We start from the raw sequence: 20,180 nt of genomic DNA, 5'->3' as shown, positions 1-20,180 counted from the left end.
TTAAAGGGGAACTCCAGGGGAAAAAATTCTTTCAAATCAACTGGTGTCAGAAAATGCCAGAGATTTGTAATTTACTTCTATTAAATCTCCAATACTTATCAGCTGCTGTATTTCATAGACATAGATATTTAGGGCATACAGCAGCTGATAAGTACTGGAAGATTTTTTAATAGAAGTAAAATATAAATCTGACACCTATTGATTTGAAAGATTTTTTTTTTCCGCTCTAGTTGTCTTTAACTATTACTACCCCATGGCTGTCCAGGCATGATGGGAAATTTATTACGGCAGGTGGAGCCCATTGCTTTAATGCATTGATTTGATGCATGGCTTCATGTCTGCATCAGTCCGTGGGGTTTCTGGTGCCCCTCGCTGCATGGCTGCATCAGTCCGTGGGGTTTCTGGTGCCCCTCGCTGTGTCTGCATCAGTCCGTGGGGTTTCTGGTGCCCCTCGCTGCGTGTCTGCATCAGTCCGTGGGGTTTCTGGTGCCCCTCGCTGCGAGTCTGCATCAGTCCGTGGGGTTTCTGGTGCCCCTCGCTGCGTGTCTGCATCAGTCCGTGGGGTTTCTGGTGCCCCTCGCTGTGTCTGCATCAGTCCGTGGGGTTTCTGGTGCCCCTCGTGGCTGCATCTGTGGGGTTTCTGGCGCCCCTCGTTGTGTCTGTATCTATCTGTGGGGTTTCTGGTGCCCCTCGCTGTGTCTGCATCAGTCCGTGGGGTTTCTGGTGCCCCTCGCTGCGTGTCTGCATCAGTCCGTGGGGTTTCTGGTGCCCCTCGCTGCGAGTCTGCATCAGTCCGTGGGGTTTCTGGTGCCCCTCGCTGCGTGTCTGCATCAGTCCGTGGGGTTTCTGGTGCCCCTCGCTGTGTCTGCATCAGTCCGTGGGGTTTCTGGTGCCCCTCGCTGTGTCTGCATCAGTCCGTGGGGTTTCTGGTGCCCCTCGTTGTGTCTGTATCTATCTGTGGGGTTTCTGGTGCCCCTCGCTGTGTCTGCATCAGTCCGTGGGGTTTCTGGTGCCCCTCGCTGCGAGTCTGCATCAGTCCGTGGGGTTTCTGGTGCCCCTCGCTGCGTGTCTGCATCAGTCCGTGGGGTTTCTGGTGCCCCTCGCTGTGTCTGCATCAGTCCGTGGGGTTTCTGGTGCCCCTCGCTGTGTCTGCATCAGTCCGTGGGGTTTCTGGTGCCCCTCGCTGCGAGTCTGCATCAGTCCGTGGGGTTTCTGGTGCCCCTCGCTGCGAGTCTGCATCAGTCCGTGGGGTTTCTGGTGCCCCTCGCTGCGTGTCTGCATCAGTCCGTGGGGTTTCTGGTGCCCCTCGCTGCGTGTCTGCATCAGTCCGTGGGGTTTCTGGTGCCCCTCGCTGCGTGTCTGCATCAGTCTGTGGGGTTTCTGGCGCCCCTCGTTGTGTCTGTATCTATCTGTGGGGTTTCTGGCGCCCCTCGTTGTGTCTGTATCTATCTGTGGGGTTTCTGGCGCCCCTCGTTGTGTCTGTATCTATCTGTGGGGTTTCTGGCGCCCCTCGTTGTGTCTGTATCTATCTGTGGGGTTTCTGGTGCCCCTCGCTGTGTCTGCATCAGTCCGTGGGGTTTCTGGTGCCCCTCGTGGCTGCATCAGTCCGTGGGGTTTCTGGTGCCCCTCGCTGCATCAGTCTGTGGGTTTTCTGGTGCCCCTCGCTGTGTCTGTATCTATCTGTGGGGTTTCTGGTGCCCCTCGCTGCATGGCTGCATCAGTCCGTGGGGTTTCTGGTGCCCCTCGCTGCGTGTCTGCATCAGTCCGTGGGGTTTCTGGTGCCCCTCGCTGTGTCTGCATCAGTCCGTGGGGTTTCTGGTGCCCCTCGCTGCGTGTCTGCATCAGTCCGTGGGGTTTCTGGTGCCCCTCGTTGTGGCTGCATCAGTCCGTGGGGTTTCTAGTGCCCCTCGCTGCGTGTCTGCATCAGTCCGTGGGGTTTCTGGTGCCCCTCGCTGTGTCTGCATCAGTCCGTGGGGTTTCTGGTGCCCCTCGTTGTGGCTGCATCAGTCCGTGGGGTTTCTGGTGCCCCTCGCTGCATCAGTCCGTGGGGTTTCTAGTGCCCCTCGCTGCGTGTCTGCATCAGTCCGTGGGGTTTCTGGTGCCCCTCGTTGTGGCTGCATCAGTCCGTGGGGTTTCTGGTGCCCCTCGCTGTGTCTGTATCTATCTGTGGGGTTTCTGGTGCCCCTCGTTGTGGCTGCATCAGTCCGTAGGGTTTCTGGTGCCCCTCGTTGTGGCTGCATCTGTCCGTGGGGTTTCTAGTGCCCCTCGCTGCGTGTCTGCATCAGTCCGTGGGGTTTCTGGCAGGGGTTGTGTTTTGCAGTTAGTGTGATCAGGGCTGGGGATCTCCTGCCATCTAGTGGTGTTATGCTTTTATATTGTCTCAAAGACTTTTGTTAACTCCATGTGGGAAGGAAGGTTCCAAAAATTGCACCGTGCTAGTGTTTGCACACTAGTGGCGCTGCTGTGTTGTCAGTGGTGTTAGCAGGACTGCCCTCACTATGCGTTCATTGGCCAGTCGCTCACCCCAAGACCAGGATGGTTGTTGTTTTCTGCACCCGGAATTTGCTGGGAAAATGTGCCCTTTGTTTTAGCTTGTGGAGACTCTTCAGGATGAAGCTGGAAGCATTGTTGTTGGGTTCTTACAGGCAGAATCACCGTTCACTTTGCAGGTTTTATGGTTTTCTTCCCCTTTAAAATAACAATGAAATGCACCTTTGTTTGCAAAAAATGTCCTTTACCCATAATGCCTTGCACATACTAATTTGCATGTCAGTGACTTTTCACAATTACACCCTGTTCCATAGACACATTGTAGCAAAGTGAGGTTTTTCTGTTGTTTAATTAAACTTTATGACATTCAAACATATTTTATTAAAATTTTCACTGATTTTTCCTGTTTTCCACCCGCAGGTCGCCCTCTTGGGAATGGATATCCTGTCTGCGCTGGTCACACGTCTGCAGGATCGCTTCAAATCGCAGATTGGAACAGGTAAGGTGTATTATTTGTAATAAATGGAAACCTCCTCTGCTTTCTGTGCATCCTGTGAGGCCGGATCCTTGTATGTCCTGCAGTCCGCAGCCATCCTGACCGGGGCGCTGGCTGCAACAAGCTGGATCCCTCTCATCTGGGTCCCATATGGAACCTGGCGCTGGACCTGTTGTTGACCTGACATGGTTGTACTTCATTTCCATGTACTTGATTGAGAGAGGCTGGAAGCCATATTTCTTAAGGTCCTCATACACTTGAGACTTTTGGTGGCCGTCAGTATAAGGTGTATAGGGCTGTCTAGAACAACCACTGATGGATGGTATCAGTGGATATGGAGATCGGCTATGATGGAAAGTAATGACCAACCCCTGTTGTTTCGGGAGAGATAAGCCACAGCATGAGTTCTCACGCCCTCTCTCTAGTGAAGTTATCGTTCCTGTGTATTGGGAAGACATATGGCGGGCAGGAGAGAAACTGACGGCCCCTATGCCAGACCACATATGTAAACGTTGACTGACACAGAGATGGGGCCCAGGAAACCCCAGGACCATACATCACTTCTATACACATGTTATATATGTGCACATACATAGCCCTGTGTCATACGGGTTAGATGGCCCGTGGAGGTGCTGATGTTGGATTGCATGGGGGTTGCTCCATGCACATGAATGGGCTCTGTACTTGGACTCTCTTTTGTTGTCTTTGTTTTGCTAATGGACACAATGTGAATAGTGGTCTAGTAACAGAGACGGGCGAGTTGTGTGGGACATGAATACACTGGAAGGCTTGGGAACATAAAGGGCTTTCATATAAGCCACCCATAGACCTCTGATAGATTTATAATTCCAGGGGCACATTCGTATAGATATGGCACATTGAAGAACATGTTATCCCCCTACACTGCCCCCAAAGGTTTCCATTGGTCAGCGCTGAGGGATCTTGTAACCACATAAATCCTTGTTCTCTATAATGTTGTTATACGTGAACCATCCCTCAGGTATCGCTCTTCAGACTTGTGAAGGGAGGAAATCTCTGTAGCCTATAAGCCAGGATCCTCCGCACTATCACAGTCAGACGGACAGGCAGTGGGTCGCTCGTATGTCTGGGTTATACCATTATTGCTGCAGTTGCCGCTTTACTCTGATTTGTTCTGTTCTCTTCCAGTTCTGCCAAGTTTGATTGACCGATTGGGGGATGCAAAAGACTCGGTCAGAGACCAAGATCAGACATTGCTTGTAAAGATAATGGAGCAGTCATCCAGTCCGCAGGTAAGTGTCCCCCCCCCCCCATTGCTCATGTATGGGAGAGGATAGCTGCTTATGTTCTTCTGACAGTGTATGGCCAGCTTAAGATAAGCAGGAGCTCATGTATGCCTCAGTGATTGATGCTGTAAAGCTGACCATACATCTTCCATACCTGTTGGCTGAGCTGTTGGTTCAGCTGTCAGTTCCCTCCCGTCCTCCCTATACACAGGAATGTTTGGCACAACTGAGTGTACTCTATTGAAAGGGCAGCGTGAGCCCTGATCCCTTTGTTCTCAGAGGCATAAGCCACAGCCAGAGGAGTTTGGCTGTTGTTTATGTGGTTATACAGTATGTGGTTATATGTGGCTGAACCTGCCGTGATTGCCGGATGCGGCCGACAAAAGAATGAAGTGTATGGGGACCTTTAGTCACAGTGCTATAAGTGTGGGAGGGGTGGGGGGGGGGTAGCTGCTGCAGCTCTGCTTTGTTCACACATCAGTTATTCGTATTAACTGTTCTTCTCCCATCTCTCTTCAGTACGTCTGGGATCGGATGCTTGGAGGATTTAAACACAAGAATTTCCGCACCCGGGAAGGAGTCTGCCTCTGCCTTATTGCCACCCTTAATGCGTGAGTATCTAACACCATCACAGCCGCTCAGTCCTTGCTGCTCTGTATCTGTATTAATGTCATCTTCTCCATCTGCAGATATGGAGCAAACAGCCTGACACTGAGCAAGATTGTACCTCATATATGTAACCTGCTAGGGGACCCAAATAGCCAGGTAAGGCTGCCGCTTCACTCACACTCTACATAGTATATATCTCCCTATAGTGTCACCTGGATAAAAGTCATGTGACCACAGATGGAACTAGACTTGGAGAATTATAGAGTCCACCTTGGGCCACTTTCACCTGGCAATACCTGTTATTAGAAAGCTCTCGTGATCCTTAGGCGTGTTGCTGCTTCCCCTCCGATCAGGAGGAGCGGAAAAGAGCGCACTGCACTGCTGTCAATCCTTTCCATCTGGAAAACCCTAATATACTTATAGTGGAGATTGCTGCAAGCCCGGCTGTGCTGTGTGCTACCATTCATTCTCCTGGTCTGTGGGGGGTGGGGGCGTCTCAGCCGTTCCTGTTATCCAGCGCCCCTCCTGTTATACAGCCTGTCATCCTGTGCGGCTCCTGTTATACAGCCTGTCATCCTGCGCCCCTCCTGTTATCCAGCCTGTTATCCTGCGCCGCTCCTGTTATCCAGCCTGTTATCCAGCCTGTTATCCTGCGCCCCTCCTGTTATCCAGCCTGTTATGCTGCGCCCCTCCTGTTATCCAGCCTGTCATCCTGTGCGGCTCCTGTTATACAGCATTTTATCCTGCGCCCCTCCTGTTATCCTGCGCCCCTCCTGTTATACAGCCTATTATCCTGCGCCCCTCCTGTTATCCAGCCTGTTATCCTGCGCCCCTCCTGTTATCCAGCCTGTTATCCTGCGCCCCTCCTGTTATACAGTCTGTTATCCTGCGCCCCTCCTGTTATACAGTCTGTTATCCTGCGCCCCTCCTGTTATCCTGCGCCCCTCCTGTTATACAGTCTGTTATCCTGCGCCCCTCCTGTTATCCAGCCTGTTATCCTGTGCGGCTCCTGTTATACAGCATTTTATCCTGCGCCCCTCCTGTTATCCTGCGCCCCTCCTGTTATACAGTCTGTTATCCTGCGCCCCTCCTGTTATCCTGCGCCCCTCCTGTTATACAGTCTGTTATCCTGCGCCCCTCCTGTTATACAGCCTGTTATCCTGCGCCCCTCCTGTTATCCAGCCTGTCATCCTGCGCTGCTCCTGTTATAAAGCCTGTTATCCGGCGCCCCTCCTGTTATACAGCCTGTTATCCTGCGCCCCTCCTGTTATCCAGCCTGTTATCCTGCGCCCCTCCTGTTATCCAGCCTGTTATCCTGCGCCCCTCCTGTTATCCAGCCTGTTATCCTGCGCCCCTCCTGTTATACAGTCTGTTATCCTGCGCCCCTCCTGTTATCCTGCGCCCCTCCTGTTATACAGTCTGTTATCCTGCGCCCCTCCTGTTATCCAGCCTGTCATCCTGCGCTGCTCCTGTTATAAAGCCTGTTATCCGGCGCCCCTCCTGTTATCCGGCGCCCCTCCTGTTATCCGGCGCCCCTCCTGTTATCCGGCGCCCCTCCTGTTATCCGGCGCCCCTCCTGTTATCCGGCGCCCCTCCTGTTATCCGGCGCCCCTCCTGTTATACAGCGTAATAGTTTATTCCTATCAGGAGACCTTGGTAGCGCTTTACTGCTCATCACTCCCCTCCCCCCTCTACATGGAGGATGGGGGGGCAGCATCCTATACTTTGTCCAGACTTTAGGGCAGTGCTTCTCAAGCTGTGAGGCGCCCCCTAGTTGTCGGTGAGGCCCAGCTGGGGAGCCAGTTTTCACAAAAGGAACTATGATCTGCAATTTATTTTGTACTTCCTTTATTAGCATGTAGAGCTTAGGAGACAGTTTTGGTGCCCTAAGCAGAGAAGGCAAATGTGCTGAATGTGCCCCAATACATACGGTAGTTCTCTTATTACCCTCCTACCACCATACAGTGATTACATATTACATGAATACTGCTCTGAACAAAACAGGAAGATATCACCAATGATGCCATTACATAATACCGCCACACCATGACCCCTATCACTACAGACCCTATAACAGAGCTCAGATACATCACACAACAGTGCACTCACACACCATGACCCCTATCACTACAGACCCTATAACAGAGCGCAGATACATCACACAACAGTGCACTCACACACCATGACCCCTATCACTACAGACCCTATACCAGAGCGCAGATACATCACACAACAGTGCACTCACACACCATGACCCCTATCACTACAGACCCTATAACAGCGCAGATACATCACACAACAGTGCACTCACACACCATGACCCCTATCACTACAGACCCTATACCAGAGCGCAGATACATCACACAACAGTGTACACACACACCATGACCCCTATCACTACAACCCTATAACAGAGCGCAGATACATCACACAACAGTGCACTCACACACCATGACCCCTATCACTACAGACCCTATACCAGAGCGCAGATACATCACACAACAGTGCACTCACACACCATGACCCCTATCACTACAACCCTATAACAGAGCGCAGTTACATCCATTCTCTTCACTGCACTCTTGTGGCAGCATTTTGCCTGCGGTCACAAGAAGCCGCTCTCCCCATCACATAACAGTGCACTCACACACCCCTGACCCTGCAGAACATCGCATAACAGTGCACTCACGCACCCCTGACCCAGCAGAACAACGTATAACAGTGCACTCACGCACCCCTGACCCTGCAGAACATCGCATAACAGTGCACTCACGCACCCCTGACCCGGCAGAACATCGCATAACAGTGCACTCACGCACCCTTGACCCTGCAGAACATTGCATAACAGTGCACTCACGCACCCCTGACCTGCAGAACATCGCGCCCACCCACCCCTGACCTGCAGAACATCGCGCCCACCCACCCCTGACCTGCAGAACATCGCGCCCACCCACCCCTGACCTGCAGAACATCGCGCCCACCCACCCCTGACCTGCAGAACATCGCACGCACCCACCCCTGACCTGCAGAACATCGCACGCACGCACCCACCCTTGACCTGCAGAACCTCCCACACTGATCACATGGCCATGACGTCATCAAAGGTCCTTTACACCTCCCTCCGCACACTCCATTCTATTTTTACCATGATCCTGCTGTGGGTGAGGGGACTTCTACACTGTCTGCCCGGGAGGGGGAGAGAGTGGGAGGACATGAGGGTGCTGGTGGTATGTGAGCAGGGAGGGGGAGAGAGTGGGAGGACATGAGGGTGCTGGTGGTATGTGAGCAGGGAGGGGGAGAGAGTGGGAGGACATGAGGGTGCTGGTGGTATGTGAGCAGGGAGGGGGAGAGAGTGGGAGGACATGAGGGTGCTGGTGGTATGTGAGCAGTGAGGGGGAGAGAGTGGGAGGACATGAGAGTGCTGGTGGTATGTGAGCAGGGAGGGGGAGAGAGTGGGAGGACATGAGGGTGCTGGTGGGATGTGAGCAGGGAGGGGGAGAGAGTGGGAGGACATGAGGGTGCTGGTGGTATGTGAGCAGGGAGGGGGAGAGAGTGGGAGGACATAAGGGTGCTGGTGGTATGTGAGCAGGGAGGGGGAGAGAGTGGGAGGACATAAGGGTGCTGGTGGTATGTGAGCAGGGAGGGGGAGAGAGTGGGAGGACATGAGGGTGCTGGTGGGATGTGAGCAGGGAGGGGGAGAGAGTGGGAGGACATGAGGGTGCTGGTGGTATGTGAGCAGGGAGGGGGAGAGAGTGGGAGGACATGAGGGTGCTGGTGGGATGTGAGCAGGGAGGGGGAGAGAGTGGGAGGACATGAGGGTGCTGGTGGGATGTGAGCAGGGAGGGGGAGAGAGTGGGAGGACATGAGGGTGCTGGTGGGATGTGAGCAGGGAGGGGGAGAGAGTGGGAGGACATGAGGGTGCTGGTGGTATGTGAGCAGGGAGGGGGAGAGAGTGGGAGGACATGAGAGTGCTGGTGGGATGTGAGCAGGGAGGGGGAGAGAGTGGGAGGACATGAGGATGCTGGTGGTCACCAGGAGTACAGGAGCCTGTAGTAATTTTTTTTTCTTTTGAAATTGCACCCCCTGTAACTCACCACTAGATGGCGCCCTAGGCCATCGCCTACCTTGGCCTACCCTTCGTCCCTGCCCTGCCGGGCACCCTCTTGGTCAGTCTGGTGAGGCCAGGGTATTGCCTTGGTCTGTTGAGTGAGGCTCCAGTAGAAAAAGTTTGAGAAGCATTGCTTAAGGGTATAGGTATTGCCTCCTGGGGGTCCGTAGAGTGCATTACATGTCTCCGGGGGTCCTCTTACACATTAAGTGAAATGGAGAGCGCCGCTCCCTCTCGTACAGGTCAGTGTACACCCGTCCATTGTGGCTGCGGTTTGTGTGACTTGCGGTTTGGTCTTCGGGCTGTGTACTATATTGGCTGTATGACAGCGATCTCCAACAAGAAGCAAAACTATTACCCTGAGAGCTGCTGGCTGTCAGGGTATGCTGGGAGTCTTAGTTTTGGTTGCTGATCCATCATGACCGTCTCTCTGTAGATGAGAGGATATATAGCCTGCTGCCCTCCTCTTCTCCTTTGCTTGTGTTCTGTGAATTATTTATTCCTGGAGGAGTATGGATCCAGGATAGAGATGTTATATAAGTATCTGGGTGCTATAATATTGTGTTATAATCTCTGATATCATTCATCACAATGAGAAACATGGTAGAGGGAAGTAATAGTCCAAAGTGTCACCCATACATATATACACCCGTCTATAAATGTGCAGCTGTTTAGTATACATCTGTCTATAGTGTGCAGCTGTATAGTATACACCCGCCCATAGTGTGCTGTATAGTATACACCCGTCTATAGAGTGCGCAGCTGTATAGTATACACCCGTTATATTCAGTTATATTCTGTGATGTTTTTCATCCCTTTGTTTAAATGCCCGGTCTGCGGGGCGGCAGCTCCTCACAGCGCTCATTGTGTAGTGTGAATGGGCCTCTTGTCCTGACACTTGTGGTTCCTGTACAGATGACCCATTCTCTGCAGTCCTGGCACAGATAGGACAGGAGCCATTGTGTAAGGATCCTATTACACGGAGCGATTTTTAACAATTAACGATAAACGTTCGCGATCGTTAACCTGAAATTGTTCCCCATATTACACAGAACGATGGTCGTTAGTTACTATCGTTACTACGATCGTTATATCGATTGTTACTATGATCGTTTACTCCTTCTGATCCCGGCAAAACAATGGACAATGTGCAATTACACTGAGCGATTAGTGGACAAATGCGGAACTTGAGTGAACGAATGTGGAATTACAGCGAACGATTAACAATAATTTTAGGTTCAGATCTAAATCGACATACAAACGATTTTTTCATCGTTGCCTGCAATTACACAGAACGTTTATCTTTTAAATTCGATATACGATTTTTCGCACGATAATCGTCCTGTGTAATAGGGCCCTAAGCCTGTATGCTGGGCCCATCCATATAATGGTATATATCATATCTGTATATACTGGGCCCCTCCATGTAATGGTATATATCATATCTGTATATACTGGGCCCATCCATGTAATGGTATATATCATATCTGTATATACTGGGCCCATCCATGTAATGGTATATATCATATCTGTACATACTGGGCCCATCCGTGTAATGGTATATATCATATCTGTATATACTGGGCCCGTCCATGTAATGGTATATAACACATCTGTATAACTGCAGATCTGTATACTCTGGCGCCTCCTCTGTGCTGGCTTGTTTCTCTGTATCTGGTTTGGGTTGTGAGTTACATTGTATGGAGGTCATGCGTCCGTCCCTTTGCCCAGGGTCACCGGCACACCCCGTGTACGTATTTTTAGAGCTTGTAGTGATGGTTGACTCTTGTGTTTCTCTTTGCAGGTCCGAGATGCAGCACTAAATTCTCTGGTAGAAATCTACAGACACGTAGGAGAACGTGTGCGTGCCGACCTCAGCAAGAAAGGGCTCCCCCAGTCTCGGTAAGTGGCCTCACCGCAGTCACTGTATTGTATAATCCTGTCTGACCAATGGCATGATGGGAAGTGGAGTTCCCTGTACAAGTCTAAAAAGTTTTGTCAGCTGTAGTTTTGCCACATGTTGGGTGATACACACCTTAAAGGGGTGCTCCGGCGAAAATCCTTTTTGTTTTAAATCAGTTGATTTCAGGACATTATATAGATTTATGATTTACTTCTATTTGAAAATCTCCAGTCTTCTAGTACTTATCAGCTGCTGTATGTCCTGCAGGAAGTGGTGTATTCTTTCCAGTCTGACATAGTGATCTCTGCTGCCACCTCTGTCCATGTCGGGAACTGTCCAGAGCAGCAGGAGAGGTTTTCTATGGGGATTTGCTGCTGCTCTGGATAGTTCCTGACATGGACAGAGGTGGCAGCAGAGAGCAGTGTGTTAGACTGGAGAGAACACACCACTTCCTGCAGGACATATAGCAGCTGATAAGTACTGGAAGACTGGGAATTTTTAAATAGAAATAAATTACAAATCTATATAACTTTCTGAAACCAGTTACATAGTTAATACGGTTGAAAAAAGACACATGTCCATCAAGTTCAACCAAGGAGGGGATGGGTACAGGGAAGGGGGAGGGGTGATAGGTTCTATACATATGCATTTATATTATTTTGGTCTAAGAACTTGTCTAGCCCTATTTTGAAGTTCTCTACTGTTTTTGCTGTGACCAGATCCTGGGGTAGACTGTTCCACAGATTCACAGTTCTCATGGTAAAGGAGGCTTGTCCCCTCCGGAGATTGAACCTTTTTTTTCTCGAGGCGGAGGCAGCGCCCCCTTGTCCTTGTCCAGGGGGTCTTACCTGGAACATCTTTTCCCCATATTTCTTGTAGGGGCCATTTATATATTTAAATAAATTAAATTAATCATATATGAAACAGTTTCCCCCCCCCCCCCAGAGTTCCCCTTTACTATCTGATTCCATTGATGTCTTTGGTTTTTCACTTTGGATTCCTCTGTTGCGCGGACCCCTCATGCTGCTGCAGATTATTTTTCTCTTGTCTATTGGATAGATTAATATTGGTTTTGTAATGAGGAACAATCTTGAAACTTCTGGGATAAGTTATATTAGTTAGAAATGACAGAACATCTGCAGTATCGTCCATGCTGGATGTTATGCCGCTCTATCTGGTCAGAGGATTAGAAGTGCCGACTATAGCGTGAGATGAAGGGCTTATAGACCGGAGCCCCACTTTTTTACTACTATGACCACTCGCACATCCACAAAACCTCTTTGAGGGACTTGTCTCCCTGCAGTCTAAAGCTGAGCTTGCAGCATCATGTTGTGCTCCAGAGCTGTGTGCACTGCCGCATCCTCAGGTCGTGTTCACACGTGTCCAGCATTCTGCGGCCGTCCTGGATGTAAACGTCAGAGGCAGCTACACCCAGTGTCCTGGCCTTTGCCTCACAGGTTGAAATGGGGCAGAGTGCCAGACCTGTAGACCCTCGGCTACCAATCCACCACATGTGAACTTGCCGAAAACAGATTTCCCGATATTTGGCTTATAAGCACCCAGCCTCAGATACACTAGGAAGCTTACTGTACACTTTCTGCCCTGTGCTCTGCAGCTCCAGTGTGGGAGAAGTTAGATACACCTTGTATCACTGACGGCAGGAAATGTAGATACCAGAATCACAGTAAATTGTCATCTATGAAGGCAGCTGATCCTGTGTAAAGACTAAAACCAGGAATGGATTTGAAAAGAGTAGAAATCTCAGTCTTTTCTTTATGATCTGTTCTCTGTTTATAGTCTGTTCCTGGCTTTGGCTTTAAAAATCTGTCAGATAAATCTCTGTGTGAAGGCGCCATTAGGGTCCTATTACATGAAGCGATTATCGCCTGTACCTGGCCGATTACTGCCCATTCCGGCCGATAATCATTTAGTCCAATATGTCATTTTTTATATCAATGATCAGGCAACATGCACGATGTCCATGGCCTAAAATCCCGATGCCAATGACGACTGCCTGATGACCGTCGCTCTGTGTAATAGCGGCGGTCTGCTGCTGCTCTTCCTATCTTCTATGGGCTCCCCGGAGGATGTAAAGATCATCTTAGCAGCCCCTCCTGCAGCTCCCTGTGCACCGCGCTCCCTACCTGTGCAGGGAGTAGCACCAACAGCAGGCAGGGAACAAGGAGCAAAGGAGCGCTGAAGCCTTAACACGCCCCCTCCACACACACATCTCCATGTCAGGGCATGATGGGAGTTGTAGTTTTAGCTAAAGTATAAATATCCTTTAGTAGTCTTATTGGTGCTCACCTGTGTGATGCCAGAAGGACAACACTTCCTGAACCTGGAAGCACTGCAATACCTGGAGAGGAGAGAGCAAGCTCTCTTTCCATCTCCCTGTTCTAAAAATCCATATAGTATATAGTATATAGTTCCTGCTCTGTCTTCTGCTGGTTAGTAGTTAGCGTAAGGACATTATGTTGTTTGATTCAGCAGCCACCAGGCTATCATGCACATTGATGGAAATGATGATTTAGGAAACTGCTCAGTGTTTGTGTTGAATGTATGAAGTAGCAGAGCACAGAGAGTAGAGTTGGTGTTGTCATAGGGGCATTGGATCAGGAGCTGCAGCGTGGGACGTTCAGCACTGACTTGGGAGGAATTGCTTCATACAGAAAGATAGAAGGGTCCTGACCTATACATGTATATTAGTGAGTGTACTTTTCTGCTGCTCTGTCCCCCTTGCTCTCTCCTTCCTCTGCCCCTCCTATGACGTTTGCTGCACTACCCCTGCCCACTATGCCCCCTATGATGTGTGCTGCTCTGTCCCCCCGCTCTCTGCCTCCTCTGCCCCCCCCCCCCCCATGATGTGTGCGGCTCTACCCCTGCCCTCTATAATGTGTGCTGCTCTGTCCCCCCCCCCCACGCTCTCTGCCTCCTCTGCCCCCCCGCGCTCTCTGCCTCCTCTGCCCCCCCCCCGCGCTCTCTGCCTTCTCTGTCCCCCCCTGCGCTCTCTGCCTTCTCTGAACCCCCCCCCCCCGCTCTCTGCCCCCTCTCTACCCTCCTCCGCTCTCTGCCTCCTCTCTACCCTCCTCCGCTCTCTGCCTTCTCTGTCCCCCCCCCCCTCTGCCTCCTCTGCCCCCCCACGCTCTCTGCCTCCTCTGTCCCCCCCCCGCGCTCTCTGCCTTCTCTGTACCCCCCTCCGCTCTCTGCCTTCTCTGTACCCCCCTCCGCTCTCTGCCTCCTCTGTACCCCCCCTCTGCACTCTCTGCCTTCTCTGTACCCCCCCCACTGCGCTCTCTGCCTTCTCTGTACCCCCCCCACTGCGCTCTCTGCCTTCTCTGTACCCCCCCCACTGCGCTCTCTGCCTTCTCTGTACCCCCCCACTGCGCTCTCTGCCTTCTCTGTACCCCCCCCCACTGCACTCTGCCTTCTGTCCCCCCACCCCTCCGCTCTCTGCCTTCTGTCCCCCCACCCCTCACCACTCTCTGCCTCCTCTGTCCCCTCACCCCTCACCACTCTCTGCCTCCTCTGTCCCCTCTCACCACTCTCTGCCTCCTCTGTCCCCCCTCACCGCTCTCTGCCCCCTCTGTCCCCTCTCACCCCTCTCTCTGCCTCCTCTGTCCCCCCTCACCACTCTGCCCCCTCTGTCCCCCCTCACCGCTCTCTCTGCCCCCTCTGCCCCTCCTCACCCCTCTCTCTGCCTCCTCTGTCCCCCCCCCCCTCACCGCTCTCTCTGCCCCCTCTGTCCCCCCTCACCGCTCTCTCTGCCTCCTCTGTCTCCCCTAACGCTCTCTCTGCCTCCTCTGTCTCCCCTCACGCTCTCTGCCTCCTCTGTCCCCCCTCACCGCTCTCTCTGTTCCCTCTGTCCCCCCTCACCGCTCTCTCTGCCCCCTCTGTCCCCCCTCACTGCTCTCTCTGCCCCCTCTGTCCCCCCTCACCGCTCTCTCTGCCCCCTCTGTCCCCCCTCACCGCTCTCTCTGCCTCCTCTGTCCCCCCCTCACCACTCTGCCCCCTCTGTCCCCCCTCACCGCTCTCTCTGCCCCCTCTGTCTCCCCTCACGCTCTCTCTGCCTCCTCTGTCCCCCCTCACCGCTCTCTCTGCCCTCTCTGTCCCCCCTCACCGCTCTCTGCCCCCTCTGTCCCCCCTCACCGCTCTCTCTGCCCCCTCTGTCTCCCCTCACCGCTCTCTCTGCCCCCTCTGTCTCCCCCCTCACCGCTCTCTCTGCCCCCTCTGTCTCCCCCCTCACCGCTCTCTCTGCCCCCTCTGTCTCCCCCCTCACCGCTCTCTCTGCCCCCTCTGTCTCCCCTCACCGCTCTCTGCCTCCTTTCTCCCCCCTCACCGCTCTCTCTGCCCCCTCTGTCTCCCCTCACCGCTCTCTGCCTCCTTTCTCCCCCCTCACCGCTTTCTCTGCCCCCTCTTGTCCCCCCTCACCGCTCTCTCTGCCTCCTTTCTCCCCCCTCACCGCTCTCTCTGCCTCCTTTCTCCCCCCTCACCGCTCTCTCTGCCCCCTCTGTCTCCCCTCACCGCTCTCTCTGCCCCCTCTGTCTCCCCTCACCGCTCTCTCTGCCCCCTCTGTCTCCCCTCACCGCTCTCTCTGCCTCCTTTCTCCCCCCTCACCACTCTCTCTGCCTCCTTTCTCCCCCCTCACCGCTCTCTCTGCCCCCTCTGTCTCCCCTCACCGCTCTCTCTGCCTCCTTTCTCCCCCCTCACCGCTCTCTCTGCCTCCTTTCTCCCCCCTCACCGCTCTCTCTGCCCCCTCTGTCTCCCCTCACCGCTCTCTCTGCCTCCTCTGTCCCCCCTCACCGCTTTCTCTGCCCCCTCTTGTCTCCCCTCACCGCTCTCTCTGCCTCCTTTCTCCCCCCTCACCGCTCTCTCTGCCCCCTCTGTCTCCCCTCACCGCTCTCTCTGCCTCCTCTGTCCCCCTCACCGCTTTCTCTGCCCCCTCTTGTCTCCCCTCACCGCTCTCTCTGCCTCCTTTCTCCCCCCTCACCGCTCTCTCTGCCCCCTCTGTCTCCCCCCTCACCGCTCTCTCTGCCCCCTCTGTCTCCCCCCTCACCGCTCTCTCTGCGCCCTCTGTCTCCCCCCTCACCGCTCTCTCTGCCCCCTCTGTCTCCCCCCCTCACCGCTCTCTCTGCCCCCTCTGTCTCCCCCCTCACCGCTCTCTCTGCCCCCTCTGTCTCCCCCCTCACCGCTCTCTCTGCCCCCTCTGTCTCCCCCCTCACCGCTCTCTCTGCCCCCTCTGTCTCCCCCCTCACCGCTCTCTCTGCCCCCTCTGTCTCCCCCCTCACCGCTCTCTCTGCCCCCTCTGTCTCCCCCCTCACCGCTCTCTCTGCCCCCTCTGTCTCCCCCCTCACCGCTCTCTCTGCCCCCTCTGTCTCCCCCCTCACCGCTCTCTCTGCCCCCTCTGTCTCCCCCCTCACCGCTCTCTCTGCCCCCTCTGTCTCCCCTCACCGCTCTCTCTGCCCCCTCTGTCTCCCCTCACCGCTCTCTCTGCCCCCTCTGTCTCCCCTCACCGCTCTCTCTGCCCCCTCTGTCCCCCCTCACCGCTCTCTCTGCCTCCTCTGTCTATGAATCCTGTGAGTTATGGGAGAGCGAGCACGGTGGAGAAGCAGCTTATCACATGACCCTCCGGAGTGTGCGCTCCCGCTGCTGACTAGATCCAGGCCACATCTTCTATGTGTTTGGAGAGTTTGGATGGAACATTGCTAGAGGGAGCTGCTGTGCGCTCGCTGCTCTGAGGCTGCATTCATGTCATCGCTGCTCTTCTCAGCTCCTCTGCTCATCCTTCTCTTTATATTTGCAGACTGAATGTGATTTTCACCAAATTTGACGAAGTCCAGAGATCGGGGACCATGATCCAGACCTCGCTGGGTGAGTAGCGGAGCACATCCGTGCTGTGACGCCACCGTAGACTCCAAGTTATAATGTGATGTGTTTCCCGGTGTGTGGCTTCAGCCCGTCAGATACAATCTCTCCATGTTGCTAGGTTACCCCAAGGACTCTCCTCCTCCTCCTCTTCCTTGCCGCCGTGCATTCATTACGACCCTCCGCGGGAGGCCGGGGCTTGTTTTCTGAGCTGCTGATTATATGTTGTGTGTGATGTCTGTGTAATTATACAGATGGCGGCAGGATGGTCAGCTCCTGGGATCTATACGCACATTGGTTATGGTACCAGCACTAGAGCGCAGAGGCATCACTGAGTGTATTCTGTGCCAGCGGAGGGGATGGCGGCGGCTGGCACTGCATTGCTCCACTCAGATATTGCACAAAACAAGGTCACTGGATCAGTCATTGTGTGGCTGGGCACCCTGACACCCCCTCCGTGTAGTCCTGACACCCCGTCTGCACACACAGCTCTAACACCCCACTTCACATAGCTCTGACACCCCGTGCACACACACATACAGCCCTGACACCCCCCACGCACACGCAACCACACAGCCCTGAACCCCCACCAAACACAGCCCTGACACCCCCCCCATTCTCGCACACATAGCCTTTACACTGGTGGCAGCATCCACTTTACCACAGCCTCAGAGCTGCAGTTCTCTGGTTTGTTTGCTGTACACTGTGGTTTATTTATCCGGCGTGGCCTCAGGTTCAGGCCTTTTATTGGTTTATACTTCTTGTCTTTATAGTAATCTTTGTTGTAACTGGAGAGCGCCCAGCTTCTTCAGCATCACATGATCAGTTGATGGTGGATTCTGTTTATGGACGTTGCTTACGTTGTCTTTTTATGCACATATTACAGTTATATGGAGTATTTTATTCTTTACTGTTAATGTGTATTTATGTTGGATTTGTGCCATGTGCATTTGTATATATGGGTGTCTGTCGGTCCTGTAGTGTGTATGTATGTATGTATGTATGTATGTATGTGTGTGTATATAATACATACATACTTACTCACTCACTCACTCACTACAGGACCGACAGACACCCATATATACACACACTACAGGACCGACAGACACCCATATATATACACACACACTACAGGACCGACAGAAACAAATATATATACACTACAGCACCGACAGACACATATACACATATATGTGTATATGTGTCTGTCGGTGCTGTAATGTATATATATTTGTTTCTGTCGGTCCTGTAGTGTGTGTGTGTGTGTGTGTGTGTATATATATATATATATATATATATATATATATATATATATATATATATATATATATATATATATATATATATATATATATATATATATATGTATATATATATATATATAGTTGTCTGTTGGTGCTATAGTGTGTATATATGGGTGTCTGTCGGTCCTGTAGTGTGTGTGTGTGTGTGTGTGTATATATGGGTGTCTTGTCAGTCCAGTAGAGTGTGTGTGTGTGTGTGTGTGTGTATATATATATATATATATATATATATATATATATATATATATATATATATATATATATATGTATATGTGGGTGTCTTGTCAGTCCTGTAGAGTGAGTGTGTGTATATGTGGGTGTCTGTCAGTCCTGTAGTGTATATGTGGGTGTCTGTCCAGGTGGGGATGATGATGGTCATTATTTGGTGTGTATTATGCTCAGCAGCTCCTGTGTGCTGTGAGTTACTGAGTATTGGGTGTTTTTTTGGTTCTGTCACCATATGGCACGTTCTGTGACCAGGAATATAAGCCTCTTGGGTAAGGAAAGGGATTATCTTGTGAAACTAATTCCTGCTTTTAATGTAAGTATTTGCATCCCTCCCGGTGTCTTGAGATGTTGGAGCTGGTAGGGGGACGCAGACAGCAGGAGGAGGGGGCGCTTATCATCTATTTGCTTCTAAGTTATTCAGACATTTGCTTCTCTCCCCACACGCACCCCGGCGGCTGCCATGCCCGCCCGCCTGCCTGCCGCACAAGGTACGAGTCTCCAGCGCGGTGTCAGGACGGTGACCTCGCAGGCAGAGGGATCACTTACTTTCTCTTTTAAAGATTAATGCTGAAGCGACAAGTAACCCTGAGAGGTAGAACTGTTCCAGAAAGCCGCCTGTTAACCCCCACACTGCCGGCCTCCCGGTGTCTCTCTCCATACATATAATCCTCCATTGTGCAGATTAGTGAAAAGGCTTGTAAATTCCCTGGCCGGTGGTGATCAGACGAGTCACATGATACCGGAGTGAAGTGTCGCTGTGATCTGCATGTCAATGGGCCCTAACTATGTAATGGAGCAGGGACCTCCGGGGGGTAATGCCCTATAGAACATAGTGTGCCCCACACCATTATTACACCTCCGTGGCTTGTGGCCACTCTCAGAAATTACCTTTCCTGCTTCCTTTATATAAGAAAGGTTATTTATGTCTTATTACGTAACCGGTCTCCTCCCCCCGCTCCTCACTCCTCCAGAAGCGTCTAAGTATATTGGCCTAGACTAAGGGAAAGGTCCATGGTCACTATACTGAGTCTATAGGTCTAGAGCTGTATACCTCTACCTGGTCACTATACTGAGTCTATGGATCTAGAGCTGTATACCTCGACTTAGTGACTATTCTGAGGCTATGGGTCTAAAGCTGTATTTCTCTACCTTCTAACTATATTGGATCTATAGGTTTAGAGCTGTATATCTCTACCTGGTGACTATATATACTCTCAGACTGTACAGCCCTCCCCTGGCTGGGGACCTGGCTAAAGGAGTGGGCATCACACCCCTTGTGGGAAATATATAAGATGTCAGTGTGTGTATCAGACCCATGCTATGATTAACATCAGCTGTGCTCAGGTTTTAATGGTTGCTTCAATAAAGATTTTGCATTGGACAAGAAGTGCCGGATCCTTGTCTTTCATTATACTTGATCTATAGGTCTAGAGCTGTATATCTCCACCTGGTCACTATACTAATATACAGTGGTACTTCAGTTCTCAAACTGCTTGGAACTTAAAGAGGACCTGTCACCCCCCCCCCCCTTCCCCCCCCCCCCCCCCCCCGTTACAGCCCCCTATACGCACGCGCTCACAGGGGAGTCTGATACCCATAGAAAATGACGGAGCATTGGACTCCCCATTCATTCTCTGAGCGTCGGACTCTCCTGTGAGCGCGAGCGTGCCGGGCTTCGGGCACTCATATCTCCGTGACCGGATCAGGAAGCGGGATCAGGTGAGTATAGGGGCCTGTAACGGGGGGTTGGGAGCCTGTCACCCCGGCACGGGGGGTGACAGGTCTCCTTTAAAGGATACGTTCGGCGAAACTTTTATCTAAAGTGTCACTGTCGTTAAATTTTTTTTTTCAGAAATCAATAGTCCAGGCGTTTTTAAGAAACTTTGTAATTGGGTTTATTAGCCAAATATGC

The 20,180-nt window shown here is 52.1% G+C and overlaps 1 protein-coding gene and 1 non-coding gene across 8 annotated transcripts in view; one reads left to right on the top strand and one right to left on the bottom strand.

Moving 5' to 3' along the window:
* The window catches only part of CLASP1 (cytoplasmic linker associated protein 1), a 113,352-nt gene that overhangs the window by 28,608 nt on the left and 64,564 nt on the right, over window positions 1-20,180 (top strand). For all 7 annotated transcript variants that reach the window (XM_069982441.1, XM_069982440.1, XM_069982439.1 and 4 more), the window contains exons 3-8: window positions 2,911-2,989; window positions 4,154-4,257; window positions 4,771-4,862; window positions 4,941-5,016; window positions 10,773-10,870; window positions 16,675-16,742. In XM_069982441.1, coding sequence (XP_069838542.1) covers window positions 2,911-2,989; window positions 4,154-4,257; window positions 4,771-4,862; window positions 4,941-5,016; window positions 10,773-10,870; window positions 16,675-16,742 — 517 coding nt within the window. The remainder of the gene's footprint in view (window positions 1-2,910; window positions 2,990-4,153; window positions 4,258-4,770; window positions 4,863-4,940; window positions 5,017-10,772; window positions 10,871-16,674; window positions 16,743-20,180) is intronic.
* LOC138802287 (U4atac minor spliceosomal RNA) lies at window positions 2,415-2,540 on the bottom strand. The gene has a single exon (XR_011364741.1). It is a non-coding gene; the product is annotated as a U4atac minor spliceosomal RNA (small nuclear RNA).

The sequence above is a fragment of the Dendropsophus ebraccatus genome, chromosome 9 (assembly GCF_027789765.1).
Source record: "Dendropsophus ebraccatus isolate aDenEbr1 chromosome 9, aDenEbr1.pat, whole genome shotgun sequence".
NCBI lineage: Eukaryota > Metazoa > Chordata > Amphibia > Anura > Hylidae > Dendropsophus > Dendropsophus ebraccatus.
Note: the sequence above shows the minus strand (reverse complement) of the source record. Positions and strands in the feature narration are given on the sequence as shown.